The 12055-nt window shown below is 45.2% G+C and overlaps 2 protein-coding genes across 2 annotated transcripts in view; one reads left to right on the top strand and one right to left on the bottom strand.

Annotated features, from left to right (window-relative positions):
• DENND11 (DENN domain containing 11) overlaps positions 1-7522 on the bottom strand; it is a 36753-nt gene extending 29231 nt beyond the window's left edge. The window contains exon 1 of the mRNA XM_063100882.1: positions 7282-7522. Within this exon, the coding sequence (XP_062956952.1) occupies positions 7282-7522 (241 nt within the window). The remainder of the gene's footprint in view (positions 1-7281) is intronic.
• Positions 7523-7620: 98 nt separating this feature from the next.
• WEE2 (WEE2 oocyte meiosis inhibiting kinase) overlaps positions 7621-12055 on the top strand; it is a 29716-nt gene continuing 25281 nt past the window's right edge. Inside the window, exon 1 of the mRNA XM_063100512.1 lies at positions 7621-7673. The gene's annotated coding sequence lies outside the window, so the exon portion shown is untranslated. The remainder of the gene's footprint in view (positions 7674-12055) is intronic.

The raw sequence follows: 12055 nt of genomic DNA, 5'->3' as shown, positions 1-12055 counted from the left end.
TGATTTTTGGAACACGTGCTTCATGTTATAAGGGAACAGACTATACAAGGATAAAGCGAATCTTGCAAAATGTCTACAAATGGGGACTCTGAGTGAAGGATACAGGTTTTCACTGCATTATTTTTCCAACTTTTCTGAGGTTTAAAACATTTCAACATACAAATTGGGGGAAATAACTGAAATAATAGAGATGTGAAACAACATAAAGATAGCATAAAGTTCTTTGCAAAAACAAAAAATAATTGAGGCAATAGATCATAGATAACAGGGAATGAAGAACTATCATGGCTTGAGCTCATACTTTTACAGAAATATTAGAAAAAACTGAAAACAAGTTTATACATGGAACTTCTAGACGCTTAAAGGAAAGTGATTTTTCAAAAATAGCAATCCTTATTGGAAGCCATTTAACACCAGAAGAACCTTACACTGAATGCCACCTATCCCAGGCTCTTAGGTTTTCCAAATATCCTCACTATATTAAAAACTTAGCCAGGGAGATCGAGCCTGGATTCACAAAAAGGGATCGACTCATGGTAATCAATCAGAGAGAGAGGAGTCGCCATTAACATGTGCCTTGTCCCTCCTAACTTGCCCTCCTTCCATCTCCATGTCCTCCCTCTTCTTGGGCCACATTTGGGCCTATCACAAGTGCCTATAGGCCCTGCCTAGTCTCTCCTGTAAAGACAGCGTATGAGGAGGGGTTCACACGATTGCAGATGGAACTGTGGCAACCTGCACTGTGTACATTCAGCCAGTCGTTCAATAAATATTGGTGCAGCATAACTTGCAGCACTGTGCCAGGTGATGAGCTCATGCAAAGGCAAATACGTCGGTGTTTAAAGAAATGTGGACTAACAGACTACTGGGGCTGGCAGCTCAGTTACGCAGGCAGAGCCAGAAGAGCAGCGCTGTGCCTGGATAAGGATGGACAGGGGGTCTGAACGCCGCCATGCCACCACTCTGAAGGTCAGCCTCTGCAGCTCTTCGTGCGAAGGCCTCCCAGAGCTGGTGTTCTGTAAGCTCCTAGGCAAGGCGAGATACAGCCTGTCCCATCTACATGCACGGCTGCCTGCCTCTGTCTTCCAACTGTTTCTGTCTGAATGTGACATGACCATACCCCAGGCATTTTGGAGTTCATCAAGCACCATTTCCTAGGGAGAACAGACAGCTGCTGTGACTGCTGCCTGTTAGAAAGTTCATCTCAAACTATTTAAAGTAGAGAAAGCAATGATCTTGAACCAAAACAATCTCTCTCTAATGGGAAATACATAACATTTCTTCCTCCTTCTGCCTCTGTTGGGTGGTACCCAGACAAGCACTTCCTCTTGAGGTCTTGGTTTCCTAAGCATTACTGCCTCAGCGTGAGATCCTTTTACAGCTCCCTGTGACCTCAAGAGTGCAGCTCTCCACCAGTTCTCCCCTCCCCGGTGCCCGCCTCTTCCCATCAGTACACACACACACACACACACACACACACACACACACACACACACACACACACACACACACACAGTATTAGTATATTAATTATATAATATATATATGTCCTTGTATTAGTCTGTTTCTGTTGCTTATAACAAAATACTAAAAACTGGGTAATTTATAAAGAAATAAAATTTATTTCTTACAGTTTTGGTGTCTGGGAAGGCTATGGTCCAGGGGGCACATCTGGTGAGGGCCTTAATCTTGGTGGTGACTCTCTATAGCAATGCAGGGTGTCATATGGCGAAAATGGTGTAAGCAAGAGTGAGCTAACCTTCTCACTTGCCCTCCTTATAAAGCCATCAGAACCAAGCCCATTACTCCATGAATGGATCAATGCATTCACAAGGGCACAGTCTTCACAATCTAACCACCTCTAAGTAGGCCCCACCTTTCAAATACCATAATCAAATTTCCCACCCTCTTAACACTGTTACAGTGGGGGTCAAGTTCTGGAGGGACATTCAATCCACAGCAGCCCTAGCACCAATCAGGAAGTAAAAAGGAATCCTGTCTCAGGAATAAAGGCAAGAATCCAGGGGTATTCTTGGTCCCAACAACACATTCTCTTTACATAACTGCCTCGTTAGAGACCACCAAATCCCAGAGATGGAAGAAATCTCAAAAGAGATTTGGTTCAGACCCCCAACACCAGAAAATTCAACAGCCCCTATCAATTGAATTTTGGTCTTAAGTAGTTTGAAACACTTTTAAGACCACCTAGGATGCGAGCACATCTGAAGCAAGGAAGAGTCAGTAGAGCAAAACTTGAGTCAGGAGGAAATTCATCCCGGTGATTTAAAGTCAGCCAGATGCCAATCCATGGCTGAATTCCAATGCATTCATTTTATGTTGCACAGACCCTGTATAATTCTCCACGGACAGTGGTGTGGTGGGGGGCAGGAACACAGGCACTGGAGGCGGGCACTTGCCCCCTCCGCTCTGAGCCTGTTTTGTCATCATCACATTAGACTGTGGGGAAGATTAGAGGCGAGGCCCATGAGACACGCAGCATGGTTCCTGGCACGGACTGAGCACTAAGAGGTGGGTACTATGAGCACCACTCTTACTTTCTCTCTATAGATTTTCAAGAGAATAAACTGAATTCATATCAGGTGGCCACAAACTGACTTCTCCCTGAAAACCACAAGCAGGTGAATCACCAACAGCCTGGGAAGGATTCTGCCAGTGTGGGACGAATCAAATTAACCACAACTGTATTCCACTGACACCTGACAGAAAATACAGAGACAGGATGGTGACTGGGCTAGTCCTCCTACGAGACTTTCTTGGTGGATATCAGAACCCACCTTCTCTTTGCCTCCCTTGAGCTGGCCATTCTTAGGACTGGTCTTTGCATATCAAAATTGTCCTCCAAATTTGCCATTTGCATTCTACCTGTCGCTTTCTCACCCATTGCTGGAACCATTTACTATTTGCCATGAGTCAGATGACCTGGGCAGCATTCCCAGTAATGCCTCAGACACCAGACCTAGCCCTAATCTCACTGTGCCTCCATCAACTCAGTTGTCTAAAAGAAATGATTATATTTCATTGACTACACAGGGAGATTAAAATTAGTGTGTGTGACTGATTTTTAAATATAACCATTTGATAAAAACACAGGAGCACCAAGAGGCTTTGAATTAAATAGGAGTTTAGATATTTGCGCACTGGCTAGAGGCTAAGGGAGAAACAGGTAGTATTCATTCCTAATCAGAAACAACAAAAGGAAAAGAAATATCTTGAAAACCCCAGCAAGTTATTCCCCTCACCCGTCCTTCTCCCCTTCCAAGTTACTCTGATATAAACACACATAGCATAGGAATTGCCCCCAGACACCCACAAAATAACCCTGGATAAAATGTTTCAAGTGAATCTCTTACAAAGAAACAGTCTAATGAGGCAGAATTCACAGTGTCCACACCTTGTAGGTCCAAAGCTTTATCAGCTTCAGGCCCACACACAACTCCTGAGTCACCTGGGAAGACAGCACCTGCCACCACCATGGGGATGGGGGAGGGTTCCCAAGTGTGACCATACCCTTTTCTGTAATTAAGCAGAGCAAAGTAAGAAAATTTTACTAGAAACCCAAAGAATGAAACAAAAATTAAAATCAAAGCTCTAAGTCACAGGGTTGGATACAATGAAAAAGCCATATTCTGGCTGCCAGCCTCTTCCACCCAGCTTGCAGAGTTAGCATCTGGGCCTGGTTTCAATAGCAGCTTTGTAGCCCAGATGGCTCCAGCACCACCATCCTAAAGCTCCCTGCTCCAGATAAAGACTGTGTGCGTGTGTAAGCCCCACCTCAAATCCGTAGCCTCTAGTCCTCATGTCGTCTGTAGATCCAACAACTATCATTTTCAAGTCAAGCATGACTCCAATGAAGATAATCTTTATGCCTCTATCTTCTTCTCGGATTCTTCCGACAGATGCCCAACCCAGTTTTCCAGAAAGTATAAAAGAAGTACAAAATGAGAATTACTCTCTTATTCTCAGGCATCAGTTGATCAGTTGGAGAATCACTGAGGTCATTCCTGCCCAAAGGCACACACACATACATTCATATTCTCTCTCTAACAAGGATCCACTCTTCCCTCCTCTCGTACATCCACTTTCTTACAGATGTACCCCAGCTACAGATTCCCTTCTCCCCCATTCACATACACTCCCTCTGTCCCTTCCCCATGCATGCACACACTGATTTAGACGTGTGCCAACAGTTACCCACACAGGTAGGAAGATGTATGAAATGCCCCTAGCCTGGGCAGTAAGTGACTAGGGAGGTTGGAGACAGAAAGGAGCTCCTGGGAATGGAAACTGAGGACACAGGTGGGAGAGACAAGGGGGAGTGGTTAAGCAGGCAGGCCAGAGAGAGGAACTGTAGACTCATCACTTCCACCAAATCACTTCTGTGATATGCTCTGATTTTGGTAAAGAGCAGTATTCACTTTACCACCTTTGGTACCACAGGCTAAGGAAGGGCAACAGCCCAGTGGACCAATTTTAAATAGGAACATACATCAGCTCTGCCTCCACAGCAGAGCGGGGAAGACACTGGACTAAAATCAGGAAACCCAACTCTGGTCCCAGTGATGTCTCCAGCTCCCCGGGCAACTGTAGATCTCACCTCACCTGTCTGGAACATGACTTCCTCAAACATCCCTCAGGGGCACACCAGGCACTCCCTGAGGACCCTTGTCCCAGTGCTAACTTTTGAGTAACACTCATTCATTCTGTCTTCTACTTTTAAGAGATGTTCCATACAGCTTTATTTTACATAAGCACTATCAGAATATTTTTACAGGACACAAAGTGTCATTTGGGACGAGGATCGATGACAAAAGAGAGATAAACAAGTTTATGGGCACGAAACAACTGCTTTCCCAAAAAACTGACCAAAGCTAAAAGTGCTCATGTGAGTGCATATGTGCACTTGGCTCTTGCTCTCTCTCTTTCTCTGCCTCTCTTCTCCTCTCCTCCTTTCCTCCTTCCCTCTTTCTTCCTCCTCCTCCCAGATTCCCAGATAAGTGATGATGAGATGTTAGGGAGCAGAGAAGTTCAATCAATGTAGGATACTGGAAAGACAACTAGACTTAGAGTTGGCTAGTTAATATTTCCAAATTACCTTACCTTACCTTACATCCTTGCTGTGCTTCCTCAGGTATAAATTGGGTATAAATGATCATTAAACTACAGAGTGGTCATCAGAATAAACCAAACAGCATTATGGTAAAATGCCTGCACAAAACGTCCATGTATCAGTTACAATCCCTTCTTTCCACGCGAGTCTTAGTCTTAAAACGATTACACACACATACCCCACATACACAAACTCACAAAACCACGCTCTCCAGCTATGACTGACAAGGCATGGGGGTGGGGGGAGTTCCAGCTCGTTCATGCTTTTATCAATTGATCAATATCGATTAATCAACATCAATAATTAAACAATTATGAATTTTATCAACTCTATCTGTGGTTAGTATAGGATTTTCCTTTCCCCTTCCCATCTCTTCCCTTCCCTAGACTCTATTACCAGAGCTACCCCTACTAAATCAGACCCTTTAATGTTCCCTTTCCATTCCTTCTAATTACCTTAAATATTTCCCAGCATGAATCTTATGCATCTATTTACCTATAGGTGATGGGGTAGATAAGGGAATATAATTAGTTACAAAGTATCAGCTTTTGGGGCTGCCCATGGCTCACTTGGGAGAGTGTGGTGCTGACAAGACCAAGTCAAGGGTTAAGATCCTCTTACCAGTCATCTTTTTAGAAAAAAGACAAAAAAACAAAAACAAAGTTTTAGCTTTTGTCTAGCACTAAGGGTTACTCTGGTCAAAAAAGACCAATATTTTTCAAACTGTTGGTATCTGGGAGTCCCAGCCATATTTGAGTCAACTGACACGTGTGATGAGTATTTAAAAAAAAAAAGAATAGAAAATACCAGTATGCACTACATGTAGACAGGCAGCACTATGTCATGAAAATTTTATTTCAGTTACATATGTGAGTGAGCACGTGAACGTATTGGCTGTGATGCAAAATTAATTTCATATGGTGGGTCACAGCCAAAAAAGTGTGAAAGCCACTGGAATGGGGCAAAGGAACAGACAGTAGGCACAAAGGCCTGGGTTCTCCTCCCCACAAACTCTGCCACTACAAAAGGGACTTCACCTCAATGAATTCCGCGTTCTTCCTGTGCCTTGCTGGCTCAGAATCCTTGACCAAAGAAGCAATCCAGCCTGGAAACCACCATCTACTGCCATCTCTAAATCCCCTTCTCCAGATCCTAACCTTTTCCCTCCCACTCCATCCCACCTCATCCAGTTCTTCAGAACGGGTTCTGCCCTCATGCTTGGAGGACCAGGAGGGGCTTCCAGAAAGAAGCCGATATTTTCCTTCTCCAATAGTAACTCCACATCCAGCAACTCCACTGGACATACCGACAGACGCACCTGGGTTTTCTCAAGCCCTGAAACCACGACTCCGGCTATGAACAGCTCCTTCCTCCAGCACTGAACAGCAGAACAGCTCTGGCCTCAGACACCCCTCACTATCTGAGGCTTTCCGAGAGCGCAAAAATGCATTTCTTCACTTTTCATCCCCATGGAATCTCTCACTATGAAAATGCTCACCTCCTACTGGGTGGTTAGGCTAAAGATTATAGGAGACAACACTTTAATTCTCCAAACATCCCAGAAAGAGAGCCTCCCCGAAGAAGCTTCTTTCAGGGGAATCCCTGACCGCACCCCTTAATGCTCCCGGCATTCTTTCCTCAAACTAACGCAGTCGGAGAAAGTGAACTTGGCCGCTCGGAAAGTTGCGGTGCTGGGAGCGGCGCGGCGCGAGGGCGGGCAGACAGGGAGCACGGAGGCGAGGAGAGACAGAAGACAAAAGCCACCGTGCCCTGGGCCCCAACCCGGATGCTCTAGCCTTGCACAAGTGCAAACACGACTGTGGGGACGGGGAGCCGACTGCGGAGCTGCGGGAAGCGGCGGGACTGGGAGGAGAGGACGGTCGCCGAGTGCACAACAAAGCCCAGGGCTCCGCTCCGAGACGGGCGCGCGCCCAGCCCTCGGCTCCGCTTCCCGGGGCCGGGACTGAGTCCACGCCGCCCCCGCCCTCCGCGGAGCCCCGGCAGCCCGGAGCTCGGGGCCCAGGGCCCGGCAGCCTGGGGGTGCAGGTGTGCGGGTGCGCGCGCAGCCAGCCCCTCCCCCGCGCCCCGCAAGCCCGGACGGGGGGCGTCGGTCGGACCCTCTCCCCAACCCCAGGTGCCGGCCCGGCTCTCACCCGAACGGGGGTCGAAGGTGACCACGAACACGGCCACCACCTGGTCCTCCTCCACGTCACCCAGCTCCAGGCGCCCGGGCTGCAGCAGCAGCTCGGAGGGCGCCGGCTCCGCGGCCGGCCGGGCGCCCCCGCCGCCGCCCCAGCCCCGGCCCCCCGCTTGCAGCTCCGGGGCCTGCGGCAGGGAGACGGCGGGGCCCTCGGCCCAGCGCAGCAGCGGCGCCGCGTCTCCCTGCTCCACCATGGCCAGGCGAGGAGGAGCCGCGCGCCGCGGGGCGGGGCGGGGCGGGCGGGCTGCGGGAACTCCCCTCGCGCCGGCCCCGGAGGCGCCGCTCGGATGGAGCCGGGAGAGGCAACCGCCGAACGGGCTTCGCGGAACCCGGCGCCTGTAGGAGGTCTCATGTGTGCAGATACTTGTGTGTGGCTCGTGTGTAGGACGCGTGGGGACAGGACGCGCACCCCTGGGTCCGTCTACCTGGGCGTGGGTTGAGGGGCCTTCTCACCTAGCATTGCCTGGGAGACTGTCCCACTGCGAATTTTCGTACGTCACCATCATTTTTTAAAGTCCCTTGGTCGGGTGGACCACGACAGACATGTGTTACATAATCCTGAAGGCGTGGCAAAGGCTGATTCTAAAGCAGGGAAGTGAGGCAGAGACGCCCTGGCTGCCAGGGGTTTTGAATAGAAACGTAAACGAAGTCTGGAAAAGGCTACAGGGTCAGGGTCGGAAGTTTGACGCTTCTGTTTCCATAGCAAACTGATGGGGATGGGGGTTGTAGGTATATTTCCTGGTATGTATACAGCTGGAGGGTATTAAATTAGGAGGTGCTGGGGCATTTGAAGTTGGAGGGGGCGGGTGTTTCCACGAAAGCTCAGAAAGTGGGAGTGTTCTCAGGGGAGAAAAGAAAGGAAGCCCTGGCTGATGGTTTTGGAAATTGTTTGAGTTTCTATGAATTCCCATTTTATATATAAAAATAAAATTTGACTGTCTCAACCCTTGGGGCAAAACTGGTGGCCAAGTAACTCAGAGGAGGTGTGAATAAGAAATAGAAATAGCCATTAAAATAATGAGAAAGACTGCGGTGGCAATAGAGAATAGTTCAGATACTCAGTCCATGGTCCGAGTCAGGAAGGCACTACAGTTTGCCTGTTGTCAAAAGGATCCAGTGGGTTTATGTGTTAGCTGTTACTGCAGAGGGTGTTCATGAAGATCCTTCTCCTACTTGCCAGAGATGCGATGATAATATGATTTAACCCCTTTTCCCAAGAAGATAATCAATGACTGCCCCAGGCTGCTGCTTCCAGTCTAAAATCTTTAGTACAATAAAGAATGTGTTTATGCAGCGTTTTACCCTAAAGAACAGACTGCTTTCATCACATATATTTAGTTCACCCTCTCTCCCAACTCCCAAGGGCAGATAAGTGACCATCCGGCACTCTCTGTGGAGTATGCAGACAGTCACTGAAATGGACGAGGAGCCCCAGGCATGTCCAGCCAAGGTCAGGGGCAGTGCACTAGCCAGCTCATTCAAGGGCACAATAGCCTGGGCTGTACACGAACTCTGCCAGGCCAAATACCAGAGCTCACTATTTCAGAAGACCAGGTCACAGCCAAAGCTTCTGAGATTGAGGCATTCAAATTTTTATTTTAAAATATAAAATGAAGGTTCATAGAAAATCCTTAATCAATTTCTAAAGCCATCAGCTTTAGGGCTGATGGACTTTCTCTTTCTCCCTCAAGGGACTTCCTTTTCCTGATCTTTTGTGGAAATATTCCCCCATGCCCCAGCTCCAGCACCTGCTAATTTAATACCCTCCAGCTGTATACATTCCAGGAAATAAACTCATAATCTCCATCCCAATCAATATAGCAAATATACAAACAAAAGAATAAAATTTCCAAACCCTAACCCTATAGCCTTTTTCAGTCTTCCTTTATGTACATATTCTAGTTCACCAGCCATTATGTCTGTCTTTCTATCCCCACTGCCTTGCATAAAGGGTGCTCAACAAATATTTGACAACTGAGTAAATGAATGAAACTGGGGACTTAGACCTCTGTATAACAGGCCCTCTTATCAGGCCTTAGCTAGTTATCAGGCTTTAGTTAATGATGGTGATGATACATACCCCTCTTAACACACATTCACGGTCTGAAAGAGGCTCTTTCCCTGACCATCAGATTTATCTCCTCTGTGTCTTCTGAATATAAGCTCACCACTGAGATGGCCGTTGTTAAAGTTTTGCTTACACTATTCCAACAATTCTAGGATGCCAAAATTTTCACCGTTTAACATGGCTATGGTGACTCATAATTGCTGCTGGCCCCCACTGAGGTCTGGTTCTCCCAGGGGAGATTTTTACTTGCTTTTGTTTGCTATCTGGAGGCATCACCAACCCAAGATTACTTTGAGTTAAATTCTGTACTTGACGTCCTTTGGACCACGCTGGTAGTATGAATTCAAAATGCAAGATAGCTTGAACACTGGCTTGTAGTTCACGTTCTTAGGCGAGATTTTTTTTTTTCCCTTCCTGTATCTAGTGACACAGTTGAGACAAGCAAGTTTCCTTACCTGACCCTCTCTGTGTGAGAGGTTTGACACAGTTTTATATGGAGTATCCTATTAGACTCCCCCTCTTGGGCATTTTTTCTTCTTAGTGGCACGTAAATATAATGGTATATCTTAAAACAGATGATAGGTTAGATGTTTTTCTTTCCTATGTTTACATGTGTAAATCATGCTCTGTAAATTTTGGGTTTTTATTTTTTTCCTTAACATCAGAACCTGAACATTTTGTCATCCTATTAGAAACTTTTTATATACATCTTTTTAATGGTTTCCACTGTACGCATATTTGATAATTTACTTAGCCCTCTCTCATTGTTGGATAGTCAAGAACTTTCAGTTTTGGCTAAATTTTATTCTTGCTAAACTTTATGATACTAAACCCTGTGCGTGGCACTGGGACAGCTGTTCTCATCAGTTTCACAGCCTAGCAGGGAAGGCAGCTATGAGGCAAGAAATGAAATACAGACTGAGGAGTGACAGGCAGGGCAAATGCGATCAGCCATTTTAAGGGCTGCTGACTTAAGACATATCCCTAGAGGTGGCAATAGTGGGTTAAAGTGCATTCACGTTTTTAAGGTTCTTGATTGTGCTGCCAATTTTTGTATACAGGCATCTGTTTCATTTCACCCTTGTCCAAATTAGGTATTGCCATTTAAAATAATTTTTGCCACTTTGTCAGATGAAAATAGTATTTTAAGTATACGTTTTGTGATTGAGTGTGTATTAGTCTGTTTCTGTTGCTTATAACAAAATACACCAAACTGGGTATTTTACAAAGAAAAAACCTATTGCTTACAGTTTCAGAAGCTGGGAAATCCAAAGTCCAGGGAACACATCTGGTGAGAGCCTTGGTGGTGGCAAGGGTATCACACTGCAAAAATGGTAGAGCAGAGCAGAGAGAGCAAGAGAGAGAGACAGACTCTTCACACTCACCTTTCAAAGCCCTCTAAACCATGCCCATGACCACCGTTTTTAATCCATTCACTATGGTGTGGTCCAATAATGTAATCACCTCTTCAAGGTCCCACCTTCCAATCACCATAATAGGATTTCCCACCCTCTTAACAGTTACAGTGGGGGTCAAGTTTCTAATACATAAAATTTGGGGAACACAATTCAAGCTTCACCAAGTTCGGTGGGGACATAATTCAGTCCACTACAGAGTCTAACCACGTTTTCAAAATAAATGTTGGCGATTTGTGGTCCGTCTTCAGTGCACTGTCTCTCCACAGTGTCCTTTGCTCACTTGTCTTCTGGGCTCTCAAGGCTCTTGTCATCAATTTGCATCAGTTCTTTATCCAGAAAGAATATTAATCTTTTGTCTGGCAAAACTCTTGTGAATACCATTCTCAATTTATTATGTTTTCAATGCCATTTATTTGCTCTGTGAAATCTGAAGTTTGCAATTTTATGTTGTCAAACCTATTAATTCTTATGTGACTGCTTATGTTGTTTTGACATTTAGAAAGTTGGTCCCCACCCAGAAATTTGATCAACATTTACTTTTATTTTATTCTGCTTATTTGTAAATTGATTTTTCACAATTTCTTTCTTTCTTTATTGATATGTGATATGAAGTAAGACTAAAAATTTTTATTGAATTATTAATAATTGCTGCACCACTTATTGAATTGTTCTCCCACTTCTTATAACTTGAAATACTCCTTTAAAGTACAATATGAAATTAATGGTATTTATCAATCTATGTGTCCTTTGCCATTGACCTGTCTATTCTTACACTAGTACCACACTAATTTAATTATTATGCATATATTTTAAAATTTTATTTCTAGGAAAGGTAGTCTCTCTTTGCTCTTCTTTCTAAGAAATCTTCACCTATTCTTTGACTATGATTTTTCCATGTGAACTTTACAATCATTTTATCCAGTTTCAAAAAAAAAGTGAGATTTTTCATTCAAATTATACAAGAAATACATATTTACTGGTGAAGAAACAACATCTTTATATCATTAAGTCATTTTATTATCTCTTGCCAAGAACAGTTTTCCATCTCTGTGGCCACAGGGCTGGCCATTACCTGCTCTAATTATAGGGAATCTGGGAATGACCTCAACCCAAGTGTGGCTAACAGAGAAAAGCTCAGACTAGTGAGTCCATACCATAGTTTTAAAATATATGATCCTTAAAATATGGGCAAAACATCATCAATCACTAAAGTATTGGAATGTCAGGTCAGAAATCTGTTC

Source organism: Cynocephalus volans, chromosome 6, assembly GCF_027409185.1.
Source record: "Cynocephalus volans isolate mCynVol1 chromosome 6, mCynVol1.pri, whole genome shotgun sequence".
Lineage (NCBI taxonomy): Eukaryota > Metazoa > Chordata > Mammalia > Dermoptera > Cynocephalidae > Cynocephalus > Cynocephalus volans.
Note: the sequence above shows the minus strand (reverse complement) of the source record. Positions and strands in the feature narration are given on the sequence as shown.